The sequence below is a fragment of the Camelus dromedarius genome, chromosome 10, assembly GCF_036321535.1.
Source record: "Camelus dromedarius isolate mCamDro1 chromosome 10, mCamDro1.pat, whole genome shotgun sequence".
Classification (NCBI taxonomy): Eukaryota; Metazoa; Chordata; class Mammalia; order Artiodactyla; family Camelidae; genus Camelus; species Camelus dromedarius.
In genome coordinates this window covers 46,556,287-46,583,118 of record NC_087445.1, presented here as the reverse complement: position 1 = coordinate 46,583,118, position 26,832 = coordinate 46,556,287, and the positions used below count along the sequence as shown (strand labels likewise).

Below are 26,832 nucleotides of genomic sequence, written 5' to 3'. Positions count from 1 at the left end.
CCAGCCCCAGGTAACCTCTAATCTACTTCCTATCTCTATGAATTTGCCTGTTCTAGATAGTTCATATAAGTCCATATTATATCATATTTCCTATCGTGTCTGGCTTATTTCACCTAGTGTAATGTTTTCAAGAATCATTCATGTTGTAGCGTTTGTCAGAACTTCGTTACTTTTTATATCTGAGTATTCCATTACATGGATATCTTACAGTTTTTTTTTTCACCCATTCATCTGTTGATGACACATAGGTTATTTCTACCTTTGGGCTATTGCAAATAATGCTGCAATGAACACTGGCACAAATCTGTCTGTCTGAAGCCCTGTTTTTTCTTTCTTTTTTTTTTTTTTTTTTTTTGGTATATGCCTAGGAATGGAACTACTGGGTCATGTGGTAGTTTAAAGGAGGATTTTTAAAAGCTTATTTCTTCTGATTCTGTCATCCTAGACTTGTAGTCAAGCTCCTCAAATCCCCTCAGGCCATCTAGCCCTCCGTGCACCATAAGCCCCCTCCCCCAAGCCAATGTAAGAATAATGCTGCTTGGGCTGCGACTCCTCTACTCAAGTGTGAGTGAGGTGAGCCTGGAGGCTAGTCATCTGTCAGAGACTTTGTACCTCAGGAAGCCCTTCAATCAGAAAATTTACCTAGAAGAGACGTGAAAGTAGTGCTGGGATGTTTAGGATTCTTGGCCAGTACGGATGGAATAGGGGTGGAAGGCAGTCTGAAGCCAAGCGCAGAAATCCCTGTGACCCTTTCCAGTCTTACTCAGTGTATGGTCAGGTCTTAACAATCAGCAAGAAAATTAAGATCCTCACCCAAATCAACCATTCAAAAGTAAACTTTCACAGTTTATACATGTGAAAACTTATTTGGTAGGGGTAATAGAAAACAACCCTAACAAATAGAGTGCTCTAGCTTTAAATTCTTTTTAATTAAAAGTTTTCATTTTTTAAATTATGGTGAAATTCACATAACATACAATTAACCATTTTATTAAAGTGTAAAATTCAGGGGCATTTAGTTTATTCACAGTCTTTTGCAACTACCACATCTTTCTAGTTTCAACGCTTTTTCATCATCCCAGAAGAATGAATATCCCATGTGCCCTAGGTTTTTAGACGTGATTGCTCTCCTTAGATAGTTCTTAGCTAGTTAGTGCACTGGGCATGAATGTTCACACATATGAGGGTTTAACACTATCACAAAAACAAGCTTACGCTTAAAGCAGGAAATAAATGAATAACTGGGCATGGGATACACAATCAAACGCTGAATACCCTTTGATGGGTTCTTTCTAGACTGTTTATTGGTCTGAGAGGGAATCAGGAGATTAGCAGCTACAGTGATATGCTGGTTGTGCAATCTGATTTAATGTGAGAATAACTAACATTCCCAAGACAAGAATTCCTTGAGAACAGAGATTAAGTCTTAGACATCTTCATATTTTCAATGTCCAGCACAATGGTTTGCATCTACAAGATGTTAAATAAATGCTTTTTGGTAAGAACTGAAGGGGCTAGGTGATCTTTGCTTAGTGAACAGAGCTGGCTGTGAGAATAAGAAGTAAAATGTGAATTTAGAGGCATACAGATTTAGAGATTATTCTTGAGAACAATCTGCAAAGTAAAATTTCTCCAGGACTCAGGGAAAGCAGGAAGACATGCATACCATAGAATTTCCCATTAATAGAACACTTGCTGAAAGTCATGATGTTCCGAGTCAGGGTCCCTGTTTTGTCGGAGAACACATATTTGACCTGGCCGAGCTCCTCATTAAGGGTGGTGGTGCGAGCCTGCGCTGGTGTGTTCTTTAGTTCATAAAACATCTTCCGATCCCAGTTGATATAGAAACTGTTGCCCAATCTTATTATCTCAACACTAAGGAGAAAGCAAGAAAAGCAGTAGCGAAAGTGAATTCACCATCCTGGTTTCCTTCTTACCAGTCTTGTGGTAGAACTGAAAATCAGAATATCTTCCTCGGGAACCTATGATCCTGAAGGACCCTTCCTACTAGCCAATCCATTGCAATTCTGACTGTGACCATTATCACTCAGGGCTTTACTTGATTACCAGAGGAAAGTGATTAACTTTGCTGAGACATACTCCCTTTACAGTCTTTCTTCTAAAAATTCTGAAATTCTGCAATAATGCAAGGCCTGACAGAGTTAAGAACTAATTTATAAAAGCCTGCCTAGGCTTAATTAGAGGATTATTGCTGCTGTCATGTAAATCCATCAGTGGGGAAGAGAGAAGTTTGAAACAGTGCTTCAGTTTCACAAGAGGAAGGGGAAGATCTGTGAGACTCAGAAATAGCTTACAGGAGCTGACTCTCTGAGAAATTTCCAGGCAGACTCAGCCTGCTTCTGGAATAGCTTTTCCCCATAATAGCCTCCTCTCCATTTTCCCTGAATTACCCCAATTGCCTTTGTCACATTCTTCTTCTGTTCCAAATAACATGTGTTACAGATTCTTTATGGTTAACAAGCATCTTCTTTAAAGCAGTGAAGACTTTTAAGGGGCCTCCTTCTTATCATCATTTATGCCTGGTGTGTGTTAGTTTAGATTGCTTCAATAGTAATCCCTGTCTGAGACAGCTGCACTGAGCGACATGGATTTTTTTGTTTGAGGTGAGGGAGGAGGTGCTCAGGCCCACGTTACTGACTTTATTAGTCCTTGTATGTTGAGTCTTGACCTCTCCCTTCCTTCTCCATACCAGTCACCATAGCAATCTCTCTAAACTCAGACATTTAATCACATCCTTTCTTTCCTTAGAAAGATCTTTACTGCTTTTAGGATAAAACCCAAACTCCCTGGCATGGCATTCAAGGGTCTCCTGGATCTGATCCTAAATTACCACCCAACACCTTAGTCTAGGCTACTCACTGTTCTGTGGTCAGATCAAGCTTAAAAGAAAACTGCAAACCTTTGTACACGGTGGTCTTTCTGCTGCAGTATTCTTTTCCTATTTTCTACTTGGTAAATTCTACTCTTTTCTCAAATACCAGTTTGATTATTACCTTTCTCTATAAATCCCTAAGCCTCTCCAGGCAGAACAAACTCATCCCTTTTCTAGGCTCCCATAGCATTCACATATATCTCTATTATATCATTTTTCATATTGTGCCATAATTACCTACTTAAGTATTTGTTTCCATGGCTATGTTTTAAGTGTATCTAGAGGAAGAGTTGTCTTATTATTCATGTTTCTTTGTCTGGCAGTTAATATAGTGTTTGGCACACAGTAGGTGTTCAATAAATATTTATTAAATTAGTAAGATAATTTAGTTATATAGGGTGCTTTTGGGGTTGGGATGCCACAGTGCAGGGTTCAGGAAAGCTGAAAAGAAGGATGCAAAGAATGTGTTTGGGTGTTTGCATGTGAAAGGGAATGTTGAAAACAGAAAAAGGAGATCAGAGTAAAGACTTATTTTACCTATATTTCCAATTTTTGTCCAAGGTGCTCATGAAAAGGGGGAGGAAATATCATTCATCTTCTGCAGCTTTTAGGAACCAGAACTTAAGTCACAATTACACCTATCTACCATTTGCCACATTGCTTCTGTGGGAAAATTCATGTTGAGTTCTGAATTAACTGATTTACAAGTGAATGTTTGGAGTCTATCTCACTGATAAACTAGGGGCTGCCTGGCTTATGCTTTAGCATCACCAAATTCGTGTGCATTTTTTCTAATTATTTCATGTGTTTGTATGTCTTATTTAGTCATGTACATTATAAACTATATAGGGGCAGTGATAATTTTCTTTTTGTATAAGCCACAAAGTATCTAGCATGGTATTCTGGATCGGGAAAGCATTTATGCAATCTCCAGATATTTTTCAGAGTGTTTTGTACACTAGGCACTGTGGAAAGTAAAAGAGTTAAAGAGCACAGACTCTATGCTTTCTAAAAGTTCACATTTTAGTTGGGGAATTAAGCAGGAAGTATGAAGTCAGCTGCTCCTCTGGTGATCAAAGAAGCCTACCTGACATAGAGAGAAATGGGCACCATGGTGTTGAGAATAATGAAGTAGGACCAGAATATTAGGACGGAAGAGACAACTGATGAAGAGACATATTCTTTCCATGGCAGAAAATCCCGGAAGTAGTAGCCTTTCTTGTTCTCCCAAATGTAATGCCCAATTGCTAGGATAAAACACATGCCGCATAAAAACAGGAAAATCTAGAAATCAAAAAAAGAATTAAATTAACATTTCATCCAAGATATGTGTTGCTTCAGTTCTACCTTTGGAGCCTTATCTCTCAATAAAGCTGCTCTCTCCTCTTGGAGGGTGAGGGGCCCCGGTAGCTCACAGCCTCTAGGCAGCAGTACACAGGACTGAAAAGAAAGCCCAGCAGGAGGCATCTTCAGGATTTTGACAGGAGATAACAGTAACCAAAAGATATTAAATATTAATTAAATGCCAGGAACTGTGCTAAGTACTTAATGTATATTATTTAATTTAATATTTATAACATCCCTCTTTTAATAATAGATAAGGAACTTGGTAGTAAGAGTGGAAAAGTATTTTGCCTAAAGTCACTTGGCTATTAACTAGAAGAGACAGGTTTTGAACCACTTCCAGAAACTAGGCTCTTAATTACTCCATTACTGAAGTGAGGTGCTGCTTCAACAAAAATATAAAATACACATGTGGCATTGGCTTAGCAATTGTGGGTGGGTAGGTGGTAAGGAAACTGATTTAAAAGATTGATAATATGGCAATCATGTTTACAGTAAAGAATTTGGTAAAACTGGAAGATAGACCATGTGCCTACTAAGTCTAGAGTTCTAAGGGAAGTGGATGGAAACAATTAGAATATTAGTGTGTGTTGGCTGACTTTGACAAAAGAAAGGGTTGAACTAGGGGAATAACAGGCCAATTTATAAGCATAAATGAAAGGAGTAGAGAGATATTTATGTCATCAAAGGCCTGGAAAAGCCTATTACTTTTTGACACCAAAGAGGTAAAAAGAGATATGATTGAGATCTTAAGCAAATAAAGCCCAGTAATTCTTTCCAACTGAATAAAGTGGATCAGCCTGGAGGCAATGTTCAGATTAAAGATGGCACTTTTTTACCCAACCAAGATTATTGTTTCAAACAATTTTCTTGCCATTAGGTTGAGAGAGGAGGGCATGGAGAGACAAGGATGCAAAGAAATAAGACAAATTTGAGAACTATGTTTAGAAAAGAACTTTGGAGAAGAGGGAATAATACTCTCAAACTCATTTTACAAGGCCAGCATTACCCTGGTACCAAAGCCAGACAAGGACACTGTAAGAAAAGAAAACTACAGGCCAATATCCCTGATGAGCATAGATACAAAATTTCTCAATAGCAAACCAAATTCAACAGTATATTACAAGGATTATACACTGTGATCAAGTGGGATTTAGATATTAATGAAAGAAATTGAAGAAGACAAATAAATGTTGCCTGGATAACTGAGAATTACCCATCATTTCCAGTGCTGTGCCCTCTGTCCATTGTTAGATTATGAGTCCTCCAGGACCAGATCTTTCTGTTTGGATTGAGCCAGCAGAAGGAAAATCAGCTCTATCAGACTAAGCCTGAGAGGGCAGGGCTTCCCCCTCACAGAGGCCTGCAGGAGTAGGACACAGCTCATTCCTAGAGCATTTCCTGCCATACTGAAGCTCTCTAAATCCTTGCAAATGTTCTGTGTTTCTTAAGAAGCATTCATGCTGTGATGGAGTTTATTGATACTTAGTCTCTGAAGCTTCACTTTGCTTCCTTTCTATATGAAGAAAGAAACAAGGAATTGGTTGTTGCTACAAACCCCAGATGTTACTGTTTATTAGAACTAGTCAGACCCAAGAAGAGCAGATAACCTCGCATTTAGCAAAGAGTGGTTCCAGTAAAGGCTGAAAGAGATACTCAATTTTGTCACCCTTGACAAAACTGAGAACTAAGGCCATCGCCATCAGAGGGGGGCTGCCAGGCTTCATAGGCAGCCTGTTAAAAGACAGTTAAAAAAAAAGGTCCTTTGACCCTTCACATCTGTGCTTCTGTGCTTTACCCCAGAAGTATATTTTGGATTTCTGGCATCATTCAAATGTCAAGTACTCTTGCTTTTTTTGCCCCACAAATACAGTCCTACTCAACAGACAAGGGCTCACAAAGCATTGTCATTATGAGCTCTGGTCACTGGGGAGAGGAGGGGATCAAACGTCACCTCAACTGTGGGCTCATCAGGAAGCAGTTTCACTAAAGACGCTTCCTGTGTCTGCCAGATTTCTCCCCTAAGAATCATTTCCAAAAGTGGGGAAAAAATGAAATGTTTAAATCAGGAAGAATTTCTGCTTCAGCTTCAAGAAATGAGAACGTATTACATCTAACTACATTGACAATGTCTTGGCAAAAAGAAAAAGAATTGTGATATTTTACATAACAAATAATGGAAAACAGGCAGTTTATAATTCAGCTATTAATGAGAAATGTACAGAAAGAAAAGGCACTTTTGAATTTTCTAAGTAATAGAGTAAAAATAAAAAGTCATGAAATTAAGAATAGGCAGCACTGGAACCACTCATTGATGCAGAGAAGTGTGTAAGTGAAGAAGTTAATTTGCCTACATCTAACAAGAATAAAGGAAACCCATACATGATAGCATGGAAATAAGTTAATTAATCTTCAATTTAAACTTCTATTCTCAAAGCAGATTATTACCTATTGAATGCTTTTTAAATTTCATTTCTTAGCACCAGAATCCTCTATTTTCCAACTGAAATCTTATAGAACTGATAAGTGTGAAGCTACTTTTTTTGAACAGGAACTTCAGAATGAGGAGGCCAGAACAAAACTTGCTTGATCTTCTCTATTCTCCCTGCAGCAGACCCTAGACTCCTCTCAGGAAATAGTTTGAAAATCATCAGTTTAAGTAAGGTGATCTATTATATAAGTCTAAGTAAGGCTTTATTAAAGTGGTCCTGAGTAAAACTGGTTACGAGAAAAAAAATTTTTTTTAAAAATTTCTAAAGCAGAGTCCTTAATCCATTCTGGTACCACTAATCAAAGTATCAAACCCTAAACAAGTTGTGACTGTCTTCCACAACAGAGGTATAAACTTGAGACTCCCTTGTCAGTGAGCTCTGTTCTTTTTTGCCTCAGACATTAGTATGTGGGGTCCTAAAGCTGCTTGAGACTTTCAAACAACTAAATTCCTAGTTGGAAATACCAGCTACTGCTGTGGAAGGAAGAGAATTATGCCTATTTATATTAAAAAAAACACACACAGAAAAGTCTTTAACGTACCCAGAGCACAAGGACATTCATGAGATGGTCTATGTGTGTCCGTTTAAAGGCAGACTTTCCACCATTCTGCATTACTTTGGTATCTGGCCCTAAGTGAAACAGGGAGACGTAACCTTTTAGAATCACTGAATATTCTCAAGAGTATTGAAATTGGGTTGAAATGTACCTTTATGATTGCTTTATCAAACTCCTTTCCAATACTAGGGGATAAAGCCCTGGAGAAAGGCTCATAGTTGGTGTCAATAACTCAAAGAATGGAAAATTTGTTTCTAAGGATAATCTCAACTACTTCTGCAAACTGCATCAATGCTGACCCCTCCCTTTCTAGGCAGCATCTTAGACAGTCTAGTCTTTGACAGATAAGTCAGAATAGGAGCCACAGGCTTCTCTTGCATCTGGTTTATTTAGTTTAGAAAAGGGATTTTCTGATAAGGAAATCCATACCTTTTGAGGAAACCCACCGGTGGATGAGGTTCTATTTAAAGTTTCTAACTAGGAAAAGGAGAAAGGAAAAGGCTGAGGCAGTGTTTTCTTCTGAGGTGGAAGCTTGGCTTGCTTATTTATTTATTTATTTATTTATTTATTTATTTATTTATTTATTTATTTTTAATTAATTAATTAATTAAGTCCATTTAATTAATTTTTAAAATGGAGGTGCTGGGGATTGAACCCAGGACATCCCGCATGCTAAGCACCGCTCCACCACTGAGTCATACCCTCTTCTCCTGAGAGGGAAGCTTAGGAACTGACACCTCTCCGGAGCTGAGAGACAGAGACTGTCTTTATAACAGAGCAGACAGTAAATAGAAACAAAGAGCTTTCAATGGCCACTGGGACCAGAGCTGGAAATTACTGACCAGAGATATGGCTGCAGAGAAAACATAGGAGGCTTGAAAGAAAATATAAGTAATTTCCCTGGCCTTTTACCATCTGATTATTGTTCTTACATATACTCTAATGAAGGAATTTCGTCAATGCTTACTAATGGGGGAGCTGGGACTTTCCTGACATATGGGCAAACACTGAGAATGCAGGGCATAGGCTATGCCATTCTTTCCTCTTAAGCATTCCCTGGAGGGCCTGAAGTCATGAGAAGTTTGGCTCAAGCCTGGAAGCCAAAAGAGACACAATCTCCCATGGGTCTTTACAGAGACTGACCCTCCCCCAAGTTTCGAGAAGAATGTGGGAATCATGGTAGAACTTGGATATCACGTAACAGGATCAGCAACTCAATTCTACTCTGAATACTTTGGGGTGCTCTTAGGTGGCATCAGTTCTCCTCTGCTCTGAGCTTCCCAAAGCCCCCAAAAGATTTTTCACTACCGTGTATCCAACCAAGACTCAGAAGAAAACATGAACTAAATTTGGGCTGGTTGGCAACCTCACTGCTATTGCTTTAGGGAAAATTTGCTGAAAAATGAGCTTTTTTATGTGTGGCAATGTGTGGGGCTAGCTGCTGAAGCAGAGTGAAGAAACTAAGTCTACTTCAAATCTTTGGGTCTGGGACTGGTCAGCTTACAAGCTGCCACTCTAGGTCAAGAATCAGTGAAAAAAGTTCCACCAAGGCCTCCCTGGACTCTTAAGCTTCTCTCGAGGGCTTGGATCCCATTATTTTCCACAGACGTGAGGCATCCAGGATCCCTATGTCTAGGGGTGAATTCTCTAGAAGGGGAGCTCTGAGTTGAGTGGTATTCACTGTGGGAAACCCTCCTCAGTGCCATCTTCAGGGTCCCATCTTCTTACCATGATTGTTGTCATCAATGACCACTGTCACTGAGGGCACAGGGGAGCACTGAAGCTTCCTCCACTTTCCTGCACAACATCAAAACCCAAGACAATCTCTCACTAACCATAAGGGATTATGGTTCTAAATGCCATCTCAAGATGGGCCACTGCTAATGAGCCACATGTGCCATTTCTCTGCTGTGAACACTTCATATTGTATTTTATATTCTTCATAATGAGCACTGTGTTTATTCTCTCCTCATGGGAATTATGCACACGTATACTCTCCCCTTCCACATGTTCCCTGTACATATGCTAACTCTATGTGTATACCTTCTCTTGTGTCCAGATATGGTTAGAAGGACTCATGAGTGCTCCATGGTCTTGGAACACAAAGACTTCCTCTAACAAAGGCAGGGGTCATATGCTAGCAGCTCATTGCTTGGGGAAAAAAGTCATTTTTTTCCTAAGAAAAAAGTTTTTTCTTAAATCATCCATCTATCTATCCATCTACCTGCCTCACTTTCTATCTGTCTCAAAAGCCATAGTGTTTTGGTATATTATCTGAGCACCATATCTACATCCCGAAAACTAAGTATCCACAACGCGGCTACAAATAGAATGCAGCAGGCTGGGGGTCTGTGGCCCCAGGAAGACGTACCAGTAAAAACCACCAAGCCATAGCACCAATCAGTATTCCTAATGACGCAACCTCGGAAAATCAGCCTGTCATGGTTCAGGATGTAGTTTTTTCCCTTATAAGTCAGTGTTCCTGTGAATCTGTCCAACCTGTTATTGGGAGACTCACATCTCACTTCTCCTGAAAACAAACAAACAAAAAAGGAATAAGAGTCCTGACTCTGTAATCTTAATTTACAGGACAGAGGAGGCTCAACAGAAAAGAGGAAGGAACGTCCCTCTTTCAAAATATATACATATCTTTTTCCTATCATCTCTCAGCTGCTGCCCTTTTCTCACCAGCTCCCTTTAGAAAGGCAGACAAAGGTTTCTGGGCATCAAAGAAGAGCAGTTCTGTGACATGGGTTCATCCCGAGAGAGAACAACTCACATAACTTATCACCATCAGTACTTCCAGATCAAAAAAGCTGAATCTGAAGAAATTTTAAAACTACTTAAAGCAAATCTAGTATTTTTAAAAAATGGAAATAATTTGACTTTTTCACGATTAGTAAAGTAAAAGGGGCCCTTTGTAAATATATATACAACATTAAAATGAGAAAGGAAAAAGTAAAATTGACCCACTGCCTAGAGATAAGTGCTATTAAACTTCTGCAGTACAACCTTTCAAGATTTTTCCTATACATATACTCATAAACATATGTATGTTCCCCCAAATAAGTTTATGTTATATATACTATGCATAGTGCATTGTATTCTTTTTTTACTTATTACCAGGTTGTATTTTTCCATGTAAACAAATATCAACTTGCATATTTTAAAATAAGTGATACAGAATCCACTATACAAATGTACCAAACTTTATTTAACCAGACCTCTACTGATAAAAAATTTGGGTTGGCAAACCTATTTCCTAACTTACCATCGAAGGCAGACAGCAGCTTCAGGTTATCTTCCATGTCACTGGTAACTGAGATGGCTTGTTTCACTTTCAGGTTGGTTTCACTAGAGTAAAGGATGCACAGTCACCAGAGTACAAGACACATACACAACAGCAGCACAGGTCCAATTTCACCTCCTTTAAAAAGAGATGTTGCCAACAGAGCTTGGGCTACAGGCTTGAGCAGTAAGAGTCACTCCCACTGATATCCTTTCTCAAGGACAGTACTGAGGTGGGATGGTTCCACAAGGAAGCTGAGTGTTAGCTCACTCACTCCCCTCTCTCTCTGCTCTCACTCCCTGTAACACATCACCATTGTTTTAACCAACCTGTGAGAGCTTGCTGGTCAGATGAAGAAGAGAAGCAGAAGAAATATTACAAAACAACCTGGAGGTGGTACCTGCTCCCTTCAAGAGTAAGAAGCAGGTCCTGGTACGAACCTGAATGCACCTCCAAGTAAACATACTTCTCATCTTATAAATATTTACAGGACCCATGAAGGGATCCCAATTAACCATTTGCTGATACAGAAATACATGAGAGACAGAAATAAAAAAGAAGTCACATTTCAAAAAGTTTGTGGGTGCCAAGAGGAATAGCTGTAAGAATACAGATTGATACAAAATTCCACAGGACAAGCTCTCTGAAGATGGCCTCCATATTCCTAAGCTTCTGCACATTAGTGAATTTCTACCTTAAATTCATTCTAGAACATGGTGTTTTATCAGTACTTAAGTACCTCCATACTCACTCCCCCCACCCTGAAAACTTTGGAACTCTATTCTGAAATTTTACAGCTCTGTTAATCTCTTTCCTGCCATTCAGCACTACTAAGTTTTGTCAGAGAGTGCCTCCAGTTTAGAGAAGAATAATATATTGTTAATCCGCCAAGATTCTGCACCCAGTGGATGCTCAATTGTTGCTGTCAAGAGCTCAGCCTTAGACTTGAGGTTCCAGAGTCTGGCCTTCTATCTTATCTGGATATTTCTAGCCTCTTTTAGCACTTCATTCTCTGCATCATGCTCTCCCTCAGTGAGAAATCACTGTAAGCTGGCACAACTGTCTTAATGGAATATCAGGAGGAAACACTCACCCATCCAGTTCGGCTGTCTCTATATACGTCAGACTGTAGGGCTCACTGCTAGAGAGTAATAGTATATCAGCCTGCGGTCAGAAAAGTCAGAGAAGATAAGGCAGGAAGGCAGACTCTTAACATAACAGGGTGACAAAACAGATGTCCATTCTAAGAATTTTAGAGACATTTGGTTTACTTTCTCTGTCTAGGACCCATCACTGCTACCACATACCCCCTTCTCCCAAAACTAGTCATACTTTACCTGTAGCTATGGTGAGAAGTGGACAAGAATAAACTTCTTACCACATGAGCTGATGATCTCTGGATGCAGAGTGAGGCAGATGAAGGTCACCAAAAGCAGTGGCCATAGAAGTGCCGAAAGGGTTCCTACTCAAGCCAAAAGAGAAAAAGCCACAGCCCAAAGAGGTACTCACCGTGACAAGCTGATTATTTTCTAGTTTTATTATATCTCCCACTTGGATATTCATCCATTTGTCTGTCACTATTCTGTAAGAAAATGAACATTGAATGCCTGTATGCCTGCTCTGAAATTTCACCACAGCCCTGTTTTGACAATCAAGGGGAGAAAAAAAGTTGAGATGAACTCAAGGCTCAGAGGAGGAACAAACTGGTGTCTGACACATCTTTGCTACAATAAAGAATGGTGCCCATTTCTCTTGACTTTAGGGTATGAGTTTTCTAAACCTCTATAAAGGTATATGTAGACATACATGCACATTTTTCTTTAAGTAAAGTAATATATGCATATGGTAAAAAATAGTTCAAATGATAAAGAAGTATATAAAAGGAAAAAGTAAAGCCTCCTCTCTCCCCAGATTCTAGTTTTGCTTCCTCAGGGTAGACATCGTAATTTTTTGCAATTTTTTCTAGAAAATATCAATCCATATAATCATATACAAGATATACATTTAAAAGTTACAAGACCCATGAAGGGATCCCAATAACCATTTGCTGATACAGAAATACACGAGAGACAGAAGTAAAAAAGATAATTTTCTGCACTTTGCATTTTTCATTTAATAATATATCTTACAGAACATTTATAGAAGACGTGGCTCATTCCTTTTGATAACTAAAATGTGGCTTTTAACTGAAGATGCGCTTGTAATCAGAATTACTGAAAAATGAAAATGACAGAAATCACAACTTGAAAAAAACTTTTTCAACAGCAGCTCTGCTCAAACCCAGGTGCTCTAGAAAAGGGAAGCCACTTTCTGGAATATAGACTGTTTCAACAGTGAGCCTCCCCCCAAGTGTTAAATTAGTCAGATGTTCACTGGCTTACAAAGTCTAACCAGGGCCCTGCTTGTGAACTCCTACCCTGAAGCCACTCTAAAACAAATTCTTCTCCAATAATCTTATAAATCCCAAGTGCTGACACTACTTGGGTAATTCACTGGACTAAATTCATTTGGTCAGTACATCCATAGCCTTGCAATTTCTAATACACTAAGTTTTATCTTTTCTATTTCTAGTACCTTCCTTCTTTTCTTTTAAAATTTTCTTTTTAATCACAACTGACTTCTTTGGAAGTACCTTATGAGGGGCTTCAACAGACCAAAACACTTGAGAAAATAATTCACAGTGAGTCAGAATCAGCAGCCACAATAAATAATAGGATTAGATGCCCAAGGACTTCATATAATAGAATTATATGATTAAAACCAAAGCTACTGATACATATATAATGGAATATTCCTCAGGCATAAAAAAGTATGAACTTTTGCCATTTTTCAATGACATGGATGGACTTGGAGGATATTATGCTAAGTGAAATAAGTCAGATGGACAAAAACAAATACTGTATGATATCACTTATATATGGAATCTAAAAAATTACAACAAACTAGTGAATATAATTTAAAAAGAAGCAAATTCACATTTATAGAGAACAAACTAGTGGTTACCAGTGGGGAGAGGGTAGAGGGAGGGGGAATATAAACATAGTGGATTAAGAGGTACAACTATTATATATAAAATAAGCTACAAAAGTGTATTGTACAACACAAAGAACATAGCTAATATTTTATAATAACTATAAATGGAGTATAACCTTTAAAAATTGTGAATTACTATATTATACACCTATAACATATATTATATTATAAAACTACACTTCAATTAATATATATTATATATATTATATATTATACTTTTAATATATATTATATATTAAAAAACTATAGCTACTGGGTATTCTGTAAGGTCACCATGAAAAAAGACTGGACCTCAATCATGAATTCCTTCAGGTTTGTACTTCTTTGCGATCATGCTTCTGCACACACTGGTCACCTTTCCTTTCATACAATCTCTATTTGTTGAATCCCTCCCCATCCCTTAAGGCTAGTACAAACATAACCTCCTCCAGAAAGTCTTCCTTAATTCCTTTAGCCAGCTATGATTGCTCATTTTTATTAATTCTTGTGATAATTTTTGTATCTCTTATTATAATCTCCATATTTTGCCTTATACAGGAATTATGCTTGCCTCCCTCCATTCCTGCCAAAGGTAAATTACTCAAAATTTTTCAAGACCCCACCAAATATAAACACTGACCCAACATTTTAGTTAGCTATGACCAAACACCACAGCAATGGGGTCAACATCATTACTTTCTTTAGAATGTTAACAAAAAGATGTCCTAACCAGAGTCTGTAGTAGAATGGTCAGTAAGTCATGTAGAATCCATTGATGTTCTAAAGACAGATGTCTCTATGCTGACTAGAAATAATCACTTGCATATTAATGCCATGTCATATTTTATTAATTGCTTTAATATATATTATTTCATTTTTCACTTTTTACAAGCATCCTCTAAGGTAGAGAATATTATCTCCACTTTATAGATAAGAAATATGAGGCCCAGAGAGGTCTGAGGTCACGTAGCAAATTCAAAGTATGCTAGATCTAGAAAAACAAATTCTTCTTATGTCCAACCTGAGGTTCTTTTCACTGCCTTAAATTACCTTTCCAAAGCACCCAGCACATCAAGCTTCAGCAAGACCAATCCTCTCCCAAAGCCAGTCCTACCTAAACTGGCTTCCCTAGAAGGACTTACCTGCCATTCATCAGCACCAGAACAGAACGATTGTTGACTTGATTGTCATTTTTATGCCTTTTCTAAAATTACACAAGAAAATGTTCAGGAAATAGACACAGAGCAAACTCCATGTAGGAGGTTAACATTCTGAAGTATTATTCAATGAGTTCCCCTTTTTTATAACTCTCCCTTACCCCAACCCCCAACAAGACCTTCTACCATTAAAACCAGGCAAAGAGGTTGATTTCCTCTGAGAAGCTGAGAAGGGAGGCCAGAGAAAGAACCAAGGGAGAAGAGAGTGACAAAATCTTGGATTTAATGTCAAGAGTCAAAGCCTAGGGTAATGAGAAAAGACAACTTCTGTCAAAAGCCACAGAGGAGAGAATGCAAAATGATGGGCAGGACTGGAGCCTTGTACACATTGGTAGGTGCAGGGAAGTTAAGTTTTCACAAGCATACCCTCCCCCGACCCCCAACCACAGTCAACACAAGAAGCTTCTACAGTGGATGCAATGAGGAAAGAGGAATAGAGGTCTTTTATTCAAAGACCAAAGGGGACAAATAAGGGTATGTCCTGATGCTAAGACTTACATGAATCCCCTCCTGCCTGCTGAGATTATTCCCTGGAGAAAGGGCAGGACTGGGAAGAGGGCAGAAAGAATCCTGAATATTTGGAGAATATTTATCCTAAAGAGACTGAGTTCTAAACTAGAAGCAACTGGGTGTGTCATTCTGAATTGGCAAGTTTTGTTTTTAGCTCTCATTAAAAAGGGCTGGGATAGTGGGGTGGTGGTTATGCACTACACTGAGTTTAGTTGTAGAAAATTAAAGCTACATTTTTCCCCCACATCTGAGTTGTGATTGAAATTTAAACACTATATGTGCTAATTCTGGGTTTAAAGAGTTATAGAGTTAAAGAGCTGGAGAAAAAAGCTCTTTAAACTTGCGTCTAAAAATCTATCCTGACAAAGTCAGAAGGACTCTCTTAGGAAAGCCTCAAGTAGGTCAACAGGATGAGCTTCCAAGCCTCACTAGTAGGCATGGTACTGGTTCCTCACCCTCACCCTTCCAAGCCCAGCCTGCGGTGGGGAGCAAAGAGGAAGCCACGCAGCACTCACTGGGAGCCAGCTTCTCCTCCAAGGCCAGGAAAGGAATTAGCCTCTGTTATGCCATGATGCTTTCTAAACCGAGGGTTCCTAACTGTGTGCACCTGATAGAATTGAAAGGTGGAAAGGGAAACAGGGAGACCTGGAGAGGAGAAGGGGAATGTTGAAAGGGAAAAGAAATGTAAGAACAGGAGAAAGAGGGAGAGGCAGAGGGACAAAAAGAGGAACATAAAAATGAGAGAAAGGGGAATGCAAGAAGAAGGGTGAGAGCAAACCTGGAGACAGCAAACCCAGGGAAGGAAGAGGTAGGTTATTAAAAAGGACATGGAGGGCAGCCTGGAAAAAGGTGGCAGTAGGAAGACAGAGAAAGGCCTTGTGTTACTCTTTTCTGGGTATGTACAGATCACCAATCTTGGGCTTAAGGGAATTACATATTCCTCTGGGGTGGATGAGGACACAGGGAAAGGAAACATCTCTTTCCTTTCAGTGGTTCTTCCTAGCACTAGGTAGTTCTGGGAGGTCCTTCTTGCCCCCCAGCCTGACCAGGTACAGTGAGGGACTAGAGGCCAAGGAGGCTACTTCACCATGTCATCGATGCCATCTTTCACCGCTGTTATGGATAGCACCACCATCAGGGGTATCACAGTCGTGTACCATGCCAAGGAGGAGATCTGGGGAATCAACTGGGAGAGGGAAGAAGAGAGAAACTTGGGTAAGAAAGCTTAAAGGACAATGTACTTCTCCCTACCCCACCACCATTTTCACCTCCCTAGACTCATAATAAGTTCCACTATCCTAGTTGCTTTCCACTGTTGTAGCCTCCAAATAACCACCCAAATATAAGGAAACATCTCCTAGGAAAGGATAAAAGAGATGGTAAGTTGGCCATGCATCTGTCCTGAGATCTACTACCTTTCTCTTGATGGCAAAGAGCCACTTCTCCTCCGATAATGAAGGTGCTGTGGGTAGGGGTGTTGAGAGTAGACATGGGAAAACCACGTACCTTCCCACACTCCTCCAGCAAAGCAGAAATGAGATGATCCGTCTCTCTCTCCTAACTTGTGCCTACCCTGCCCTACTTCCTTGCCCTGTGTTTGGTTCTAAACCATTCTCCTCCCTCAGCACTCCTGTGTGTTACGTTTCTGTCAGGGAGGTTGGACAAGAAGGAGGAACGGGTTACAGCTGAGGTTAAGGTGAAGAGTCAAGTCTGTGGCCTTTTATGGTCAAGCTGAACTGTGGTCATCATGCAGCCATGATGAGGGAGCACCCCTTCCTTGGTATTCAGCAACCTGGTCTCCTTCCACTTGAAAAAGCTTCCTTCACCCTGCTTATCCTGACTACAGCTACTCTAGGGAACTGGCCTGAGACTCCAGCCATCCATTTGCCTATTACCTAAAGTGAGAAGACCTCTCACTTTAAGGAGGAGAAGGACTAATTACATCCTGACCCTAGAGAGGTTGATAAAATGCTCTGTGGGAAAGGCCCTAAAAGGCAGTACCTGTAGGAAAAGCAAAATGAGGAAATACGCATTTGCAAGTCTCTGGAACTGTTCAAATAGGTTCATAGGCAAGAAGTTTAAGGCATTATATTTTGAGGTCTTGATGCTATTGTTCTGTGAGTAAAAGAAAACAAGCACAATTAGAGGAACAAAAGACCCTATACCTCCCAGTCTTAACACAGAGGACCAAGACCACTTCAAAAACTAGGAAAAAGCCACAGCTCCTCGACATAGCAGGGGAAGGAGGCAAGAAGTGTTTGTCTCCCAACCCCGTTTTCTTTGAGGCCTAGAGAGGCCTAGAGTATCCAAAGATGGCAAGGATGATCAATATGGGACATTTTTAGGAGGGGCTGGATATATTTATGCCCTGAATAGAATTCTTTGTTTATTGATGCCATTAATAATGATGATGATAATAAAATTAACAATAAAAAGTTATACTTATTGAATATTTACTATGTGTAAGGGACTATTCTAAACATTTTATATGGCACAACTTATTTAATTCTCACAACTGTCTGAAGGGAGTACTATACGATCAACTTTTGAGGATGAAGAAATTGAGGCACTGAGGTTAATTTATTTGCTCAAGACCACACAGTTACTTGCAGAGTTGAGATTGTGCTATCCCCCGAGCCCCAGTTCACTTGTGCAGCCATCCAAATGCTTTCTTTCCTTAGAATCAGAAACCTTTCAGTTTCATTTCACTTTCTGACCCAAAGTCCTTCTCAGCTCTAAAGAGCAGGAAGGTTGTCATTTGTGTTAGCGCTACTCCAGAGCTTGCTAATGAAGCTTGTCTTTGCCTTGCAAGCCCAGCTTGGTGTGCCTTTACATGTTGCTTTCAATGCTGAAGGATGTCAGATGCCAAAAGCAAATTACTGTCTTTCAGCCTTAGCCCACTGAAGGTTCCTACACTGGTTGCTGTCAGCACTGGAGAATCACTTGCCCCTTAATTGTCCTGAGAGAGTCTGAAGAGTTTTGACCTACAGCTAAGCTATCATTTTATTGAGTGAAAACAGGAACTTGCTACCTCTTCAGTTCTGATCTCAAGATGTTGGCAGGACCATCTCATTTTCTACTTTTGGATCTTCAGTCTTTTGACCTAAGATGTGAGAGTTTGAATCTAAGAGCTCAAGAAGAATGAGACCAAATAATTCCCTAAGGATAGGGCTTCTCCTCCGCCTCTACATCTAGACGGCCAAACAAAAGAGTAAACCCACCTGCAGTCCTGGAAGACGGATACTGCTTAAGTATGAAGAATCTTGCTGGGCCCTACCTTGGGAAAACATCTGAATCTTTCTCTTGGAGAACCAACACCATTCTGTCCTACGGTTAAAACTTGCTGAGGAAGGCTACCTAGTCAAGACCTGCCTAAGGCCTATCTCCCTAGGGAAAAGAAGTTAGCCAAACAGCTTAGCACTTAGGAGTTTAGAGGTCAAGTTAAACCTACGATTTCCTTGGTGTTTCTCCACGATTTTCCAATTAATAATCAAACACTATACATTTCTCAAGGCTTGCTTTGTTCACAGCTCCATGCTGGGATATACAAGTAGAGGTTGAAAAAGAATTAAACAAGATCTCTCCTGGAGAGCTCACAGGTCTGTCTTGAATGGAGTTCTAACTAAATGACCTCTAAGGGCCCTTTGAGCTCTTGAGAGTAGGTTATTCTAACATAGAAATGGTTTTCTTTGATCATAAGATACTCTAAATTTCTCAGTATCTAAGACAACTTTGATACTTAGACCCAAAGATTGTTTGATCTTTTTCCTTACTGAAGCAGCTGGCTTTCACCATTGATTTTCCATTTGATTTTATAGTTAATTAGTGCACTTCACATTTCTACTCACTTGGGTAGCTGATTCTGTCTCAAGACAGACATATCAGTACTTCTTTACTAACTTGGCAACTACAGTGTTTTGTCCTACTCTTAAATATCAAACCAGAAGCAATATCTTAGGAATGTAGAATGTCTGCTTAACTATGAAATTCCTCAGTGTTTAGCTATTTTGGCAGAGATGAAAAAATTTAAGCATGATAGAGGTGGTAGATTTTGGTTTGGGCTATTTATTTATTTGGGCAGTGATGACTAAATGGGAGAATAGATAGTTTTACTGCACCATAGTAGAAGGTAGAGAGAGGGAAACCTGTTTCAATGGCCATATCCTAAACATTGTTATTATCCAGAACCAATTTAACTCAGAAATCATACACTAATATCCTACAGAGACTACAAATATGTACGTCTATGTATATATATGATATACTTATAGGACTATATATATATATATAAAATTGCTTGTAATTGAAAATATTGGAAACAATCCAGATGTCAATTTATAAGGAACTGGTTACATAAACTATGTTGAATCTGCCTAGGAAACACTATACAGTCAAAAAAAGAAAAAAAGGAAAAAGCTAGTATGAAATTATGATTATGAAAACATCTCCAGGACATACTGTTAAGGTTCAGATAGTGTAAGAAAGTGGGCAAATGAGAATATATACTGGTATTTGCTTTATTTCAACAAAGAAGCACTGATGAACACATAAGAAATTAATAAAAGTGATTCCCTATACGGAGCAGAGATGTGGGCAAGGATGGGGTGTTGGAGCATGGCTTTTAAACATATATCTTTTTATGAGTTACTTATTCATAAATAAATAAATAAGTGAAAAATGAACAATTCAATAGAAGATGGGCAAAGATCATTAACAGTAGTTTCCATAAAAAGAAATACAAAGGCTAATTAACACAAAAAGATTATTGATCTTACTCAAAATTAAGGAAAGATAGATAATAATATGTCATTTTTCATCTAAGAGCCTGGAAAAGATGAAGAAAGATTGATAATACCAAGTTTGGCAGGAATATGGAGAAGTGAGCAGTCTTTACTATATGTGGAGATATAAATGGATATAATCTTTTTAGAGGGCAATCTGGCAAAATGTGCTGAAAATTTTAATGTGTTTTCCTTTTGACCCAGCCAATTCACTTCTAGGAAACTCTCATAAGGTATATTCACACAAATGTGCCGAAGTATATATAAAATGGTGTTCATTCAGGACCATTTATCATAGCAAATACATTTTTTTTGGAGGGGGCTCCTGGATATAAATAGAGACATTTAAAATGTTTATCAATAAGAGACTGGTTAAATAAATTAAGGTATACTGATACAACGGAAAATTATACTGCTATTAAATGAATTAGGAAGATCTATATGTACTGTCATAGACAGAGATGTCTAAGTGAAAAAGAAAACTGTGGAACCATGCTTTAATCTGTGCAAGCTACAGTATTTCTTTTCTAGGAACTATATATAAAACCCAAAATTTGAGATACATTCTCCCCTGACCCTAGGTTACTGGATTAATTTTAGTTTCTGAGCCTCATTGTACCAGCCCTCATTGTACAGAAGCTAGAAAGAAAGTAGAACCTATGTTGGAGGGTCTACATCTGGAAAGAATTTCCTGCCTCACTGACAGAGGGGAATATTAGAGGAGAATACCAGCCCACTTTTGAAACAGCTGGAGACCTGATACTGACCGGATATCCAAACAGACTGTTAAATTCCCTGTTGTTGGCTTGCAGATATCTCTCTTGTTCTGAAAAAGAGGAGAGAAATGATGAAAAGTATGCCCCTCTATAAATCAGCCTGGGATGCTGGCTGCTAGTGAAGACTTCACTAGATCCTCATACCTTCTCACTGAGGATATCGGTCCACAAAAAGGATTTTGTCTCTTTACCCAAAGAATCAAGAAAAACAGTAAAAATAGAAACCCTCAAGTATTCAAGCTTTCTGAAGGCAAGAGGAGAAGTAACTTCTGAGGAATTCTCCACCAGAAATGCTTCTAGTAATCCTAGATCACATTTCTACAGACAACAGGATGGCCTGCACCAACATTACTGCCAAACACAGAAACCCAGCCCTCCTTCATAAGCTAATTATAGCACCTTATTTTAAGATATCTGAGGTTCTTTCCAAGGCAGCCTTTCCTAAACCTGCTTGACTAAATTTGAGTTAATAAATCATTACTGAGCATCTACTGCTTAGAAACCAGTGTGCTGGTTGCTGTGGGAGGATAAAAAGATGAGTAAGGTAGGGTCCTGACTTCAAGGGACTTGTAATTTAATGGAGTCAGCCTCATAACTACAACACAAGACAAAATCAACACATCAAAACTCATAGGTGTTATGAACTATTACAAATAGCCCATTACCATGTTATGAAAAGTCTTAAAAACATATACTATCAATAGATCTTGTCCTGAATGAAAAATTTCTATAGCCTCTTCAATTCTTCATTGGTTCAATAAGCATTTATTGAGTTCTTGGGAGGTGTCAGGCCCTGTGATATGAACATTCATGTAAAAGTTTTTGTGTGGATGTTTCTTACATCAGGCAGTGCTTGAAGTTCAGAGATTTGCACAAATTGCAGAAAAGGTGAAAAGGGGATGTTTAGCTCTTTTTATGCAAGGATTTGAGTATACAGATTTGGAAATTACACAGATTAATTTGGAGAGAGTTAACATTTTCACAGTATTAGGTCCCCATCCAGTAGCATGCTATATCCCTGGAGAGAGAGAGAATTGTTGGTGTGCCTCCAGGAAGCCACTTCTTGGTACATGATGATAGTGTCCGTACAATCACCTTGCTAGCAATACATAAACAAGTGGCTCTAAGTCCTGCCTGGGCTAGTGTACCACCCAGCTATGTAGCTTGAAGTTTGTTCTCCTGGACTACTGCATTTCTTTCCTGTTGTTTCATTCTTGTGATTACCAGGATTAGCTGAATAAAGATGGGGGAAGTTAAGATGGGACTGAGAGGATGTTTTGCTGTACTCTGCTTTGACTAGTTAATGGCTTATTTACAACTTTGTGACACAAGAGCTTCTGCTAACCATTGTAGGTCAGGTTATCCCAAGTGGTGGAACATGTATGGCTCAGATAATCTAGCTGCATCTAGGATTTAGAGCTGCTGCAGGGCCTATGCTCTTTGTGCAGGGACTTTCTCAGGGGCCTAGACGGCGGCCTGATTAGGGCAGAGTACCAGGGCAGTACTGGTGCTTCTACTGGTGTTGAGATTACCCAATCCATGAGCAGGCTACTTTTCTACTACATTCATATTCAATTTTCTCAGGTGCTGGTGAGTGAAATCAGTCTCTCTTATGCCATTTGCCCCTCCAATCATACCCAACAGACAAGGACAGCCTTTCCATTTATTCAAAAATATTATTTTATGACTCTAGATAAAGTTCTAGTATTTTCTTATTGAATTTCATATTTCTTATTTAATTTCATCCTAGATATCACTGACTATTTTTTAACTTAATAAAAGTCTAACAGGTTTTCCCAGCAACTGGTCTGGGTGCAACAGGCTATTCTCTCTAAGCCCACCAGCCCCAAAGGATGCATGGAGTTGAGGCTCTGCACAACAACTGAATACATACCTCCCTCCTTGAGCTTAGGAGTGAAATAAAGCAGGTAGACCCCAAAGATCAGAGCCTGAGTTGCTGGAGACAGACTGAGACTTCAAAGTGCGGGACAGGATTAACCTGCACCTAGTTCTGGCTCTTTGATTCCAGGTCTGTCATGAAAGAAAAGGAAAGAAAAAAGAAAGTAGGATTTTCATCAGGAAGGGAAGAGGAATTGAGGGCTAGAATGTCAGATTTCACTAGATGCCTCTAAAAAAGGAAAAGCAAGAATAATGAGAAAAGTGGTTAAAACTTCAGTTTGCACAACCATTTAGAAGAAGAAACTAAAAGTCTGAGAGAAAAAGACAAGCTTAAAAAGAAAGTAGCTAGTCCTGTTTGAGATAATAAAGGCAGAAAAAATAGTTTTTTGACTAGATAATACAAGATTAATTCAAGATTCCCTAGGGCTTATGAATACTGTTGAATACTGGGATGACCAAGTGTTTTCCCCATTACTTGGTAATTCAAAGTTTATTCCTGTTTGGCTGAAATAAGAGTGACAAAATGTGAATTATGGATGAGAGGTTAGAACTATAGAAGACTGGAAATTAGCCTACACAAGGAGAGTCTAGGAAATGGTCTAGTTGAAGTAGTCATGACTATGGAATTTAAGGGGACAAACACCTAGATCTAGCCTCAGGTGACTGGGGAAAATGCATCCTTGATTGAGTCTACAGCCTATTTAGTAAAGGTCTGGTTTCACAAGGACTTGTGCTGAGAGCTGGCCTAGGGGTGGTAAAAATCATTGAATTGAAAGGGCCAGATATCTTAGTGAAGTTCCACAACACAACTTGGTATTATAAAATGTGCAGTGGACTTAGAGTTAAAAATATGGCAGGCTCCTGCAGTGGTTAAAAACATGGGAACTATGTTCAATATTTTGTGATAACCTATATAGAAAATAATCTGAAAAAATATGTATATAACTGTGCTGTACACCAAAGCTAATACAACATTGTAAATCAACTATATTTTAATTAAAAAAAAGGAATATGAACAATTGAGTCAGCCTGCCATGGTTCAAATCTCAATCTTTCACTTAACTGCTTTGGAATGTTACTTAATTTCTGAGACTAATTTTCTTCATCTGTAAAATGAATGATAATAATACCTACTCGAAAGGTTATTGTTAGAATTAATAAGTTAAGGCATGCAAAACATTTAAAAACAATTCCCAGTATATGAAAAATGCTCAGAAAATTTTAGCTATTCTAGACTGGGCTCTGTGACTAAATTGTTAAGTGGCTTAGGGCAAGTCAATTTCCATTTCTGGGCTTTAGTCTCCTCATATGTAAAACGGGGTAGTAATATCTACCTTATATGCTAACATGAAGGTTAAATGAGATAGTAATCTACATAATACCTGACATGTCAAAAATACTCATTAAATGATATTTTTTTGTCCTTTATCTTATGCTATGTCAAGGAGATTCCATAAGCACCACTGATACAGTTGTCTGTGCTCAAAGTCGATTTTGAACTTTCGGCTATCTCCTGTGGGTGTACTAAGCTGATTCAGCCAGTAGAGAAGAAAGGGTACACAAGACACAGTCTAGTAAGGCAAACTCTACTTAGTCCTTTGGTGGGATGGTAATAGAATAGAAGTGTCAAAATAGGAGAAGCCTCTGTCTAAGGATGTCCTTAAGAGTTTTGATCCAAATGCCAGGGTAAAAAACATAGCTCTTATGCAATCTTGATGTAATCCAACTTCAGGTTTTAGGAGTTAAAGCTACAGAAAACTGGAGATTAGCCCAGAGAAGGAAATGGCAGAAGGTAAAAGGAAAATGAACTCTGTAAGAGGGAACTAGAGAAAGTGGCACATTGAAAGAAAAGGAAACAGGAGGAAGAGGGAAGGAGAGAGAAAAAGGATAGCAGATAGCAGTCAGGCTTGGGAGGCCTCTGAGCAAATTATCTCCTTGCTCCTAGTGGGAAATCAGTCAGAAATAGGATTTTCCAACCAAAGACAGAAGAGCAGTGAGATGATCTTCAGGAGTGCAAGTCTCTAACTAGTAGATTAGTCAAGGCCCCCTCTCCTTATACCACCAGACTCCCAGATCAGGTAAGCCCAGGTAATGATGACAGAAACAGCAGTAACCCCTTGCTGTCATTCTAGATCAATAGGTGGTTTCTCCCACGTCACTTAATGCATGTGGCTGAAACTTTCCCACCTCTAAAAATAAGTGAAGAGAGGTACCAGGGGAGGATAACTGACCTGACTAATTCCATAATTTCTGGAATTTCTCATCAGATTGGTTGGAGTCAATTTACAGAGAAATACTGGAATTTCTTAGATTCCAAATGATCACAATTTATACTACCATAGTCAAATAGCATAATCTGGAATATTATGGCTATCAGTTGATTTAGTTAACCATATGGCTTCAGTCTTGGGAACACAAGAACATTTGTATTTCATCTCTCCAGACTGCATTTCTAAGATATCTGGAGTACAGCCACCTGATGATATTTCCATCTAAAGAATGGTAAGAAGAAAGCTAAATGACATAGCTGAGAATCATCATGGGAGAGTCTGTGGTCCTGCAGAAGAGGCAGTAACTAATTTGCTTTCTCATCACCATTTCATTACATATTTCTGTTTCAGTCTATCCACTGCTATGTCTCATGGTTTACATTCAGCTCAATTATCATACTTATGATACCATCTTCTCTCACTAAACAAAGAGCTCCTTAAAGATACAGACCATGCCTTTTTTCTTTTTTGTTTTCCTTAAATCTCTGTATCTCACTGCTTAGCTCAGCATTAGGCCCTGGATTTAATAAAGATTTGTTGAATGAATAAGCACACAAGTAAATAGATGATTAGAAACATATTTTGTTGAACTGTGATCAGATTTCTGTCCAAACCCCTCCAATGGAGGATAATAACCTTCTCCCTGTGGGAGTATTTACATAATCAGAGAAGAGCTGGGGTGAAAGAGAAACCCCAGCTACTAATGCTTTGTTGATCTTCCTATGCTAAGGTCAGCAAACAGGAGGATAATCAGCATGGCTGAGTAGGTGGGGTGGAGTGCGGTGTCAAGAGAAGCCTGGAGAGGAAGCTCACTAAAGTCTCGAATGTCATGAAAAGTCTAGTTCATGAATTACCGTGGCTCTCCTGTTGTCTATGCCTCTGATCATCCTCTACAGCTGCACTAATTCTCCTGTCCAATTTAGCAGAACAAGACTAGAACTGCTCAAAGAACAAGACATTAAAGAAAATCAACAATTAAAAAAAAAAGCAAACTCTAATTTATGAACAGGATACCATACAAGATTGGTTTGGCTGGCACAATTCAGGATGTGCTCAAAACCCAAGGCCCCACCCCCTATTCCTCTTGGAGACTTTTGGTTTCTGTCCTTCCCTTCCTGCAGGAGAAGCTGACAGAAACATCATCCATTCTACCCCAGGCAGATGGAAGTTGAGAGTGGTGCTTTGCCATTCTGACTCATTTGGAATGTAGAACCAATGATTTCACATCAATGTGTTAAAGGTAGGTAGTATCAGTCATGTTTGACTGAACTGCCAGACATCACTTTCAGTTTTTCTCATTCATAAAACCTTCCGTAGGACAGGAGATGAGAGGCTGCTAAAGAAACAATTTAAGAGATTCAAAACTTAATCCCCTTTGTTTAGGGAGGCCAGGTTTAGCAAATAAAAATACAAAAACAAAATATGTCCCAAATATTACATGGAGCATACTTATACTAAAAAATTATTCACTGTTCACTGACATTCAAATTTAGCTGGGAATCATGCATTCTATCTGACAACTTTGTCTTTTACTGAGATCAGGAAAAATTAGTTCAACTGTTGCTCTAACTTTTCTAAAGAAACAGAATTCTAGAAACTGTCTCTAAAAATTTTAGATGTCTGTTTTATTTTAAATAACTTTACTGAGACATAATGCACATACCATACAATTCATCCGATAAAATAAAATGTACAATTCAATGGGTTTTAGTGTGTTCACAAAGAGTTGTGCAACACTGATGTCTGTTTTTTGTGTCTATTTAGATGTGGTGTTGTATGGGGCTCTATTACTA

General features: G+C 38.9%; 1 protein-coding gene across 4 annotated transcripts in view; it reads right to left on the bottom strand.

The window, feature by feature from the left end:
- The window catches only part of LOC105102304 (phospholipid-transporting ATPase FetA), a 62,305-nt gene that overhangs the window by 6,142 nt on the left and 29,331 nt on the right, over positions 1 to 26,832 (bottom strand). Inside the window, exons 4-14 of one of the 4 annotated variants that reach the window (XM_064490303.1) lie at positions 20,862 to 20,920; positions 17,315 to 17,428; positions 16,401 to 16,499; positions 14,729 to 14,790; positions 12,084 to 12,156; positions 11,668 to 11,738; positions 10,557 to 10,639; positions 9,657 to 9,815; positions 7,271 to 7,359; positions 3,981 to 4,177; positions 1,667 to 1,875 (exon numbers count right to left, since the gene is read on the bottom strand). In XM_064490303.1, coding sequence (XP_064346373.1) covers positions 1,667 to 1,875; positions 3,981 to 4,177; positions 7,271 to 7,359; positions 9,657 to 9,815; positions 10,557 to 10,639; positions 11,668 to 11,738; positions 12,084 to 12,156; positions 14,729 to 14,790; positions 16,401 to 16,499; positions 17,315 to 17,428; positions 20,862 to 20,920 — 1,215 coding nt within the window. Of the gene's footprint in view, positions 1 to 1,666; positions 1,876 to 3,976; positions 4,178 to 7,270; positions 7,360 to 8,644; positions 9,083 to 9,656; positions 9,816 to 10,556; positions 10,640 to 11,667; positions 11,739 to 12,083; positions 12,157 to 14,728; positions 14,791 to 16,400; positions 16,500 to 17,314; positions 17,429 to 20,861; positions 20,921 to 26,832 lie in introns of those variants that run through there. The other 3 variants (XM_010995614.3, XM_010995611.3, XM_064490304.1) reach the window with 3 other exon arrangements.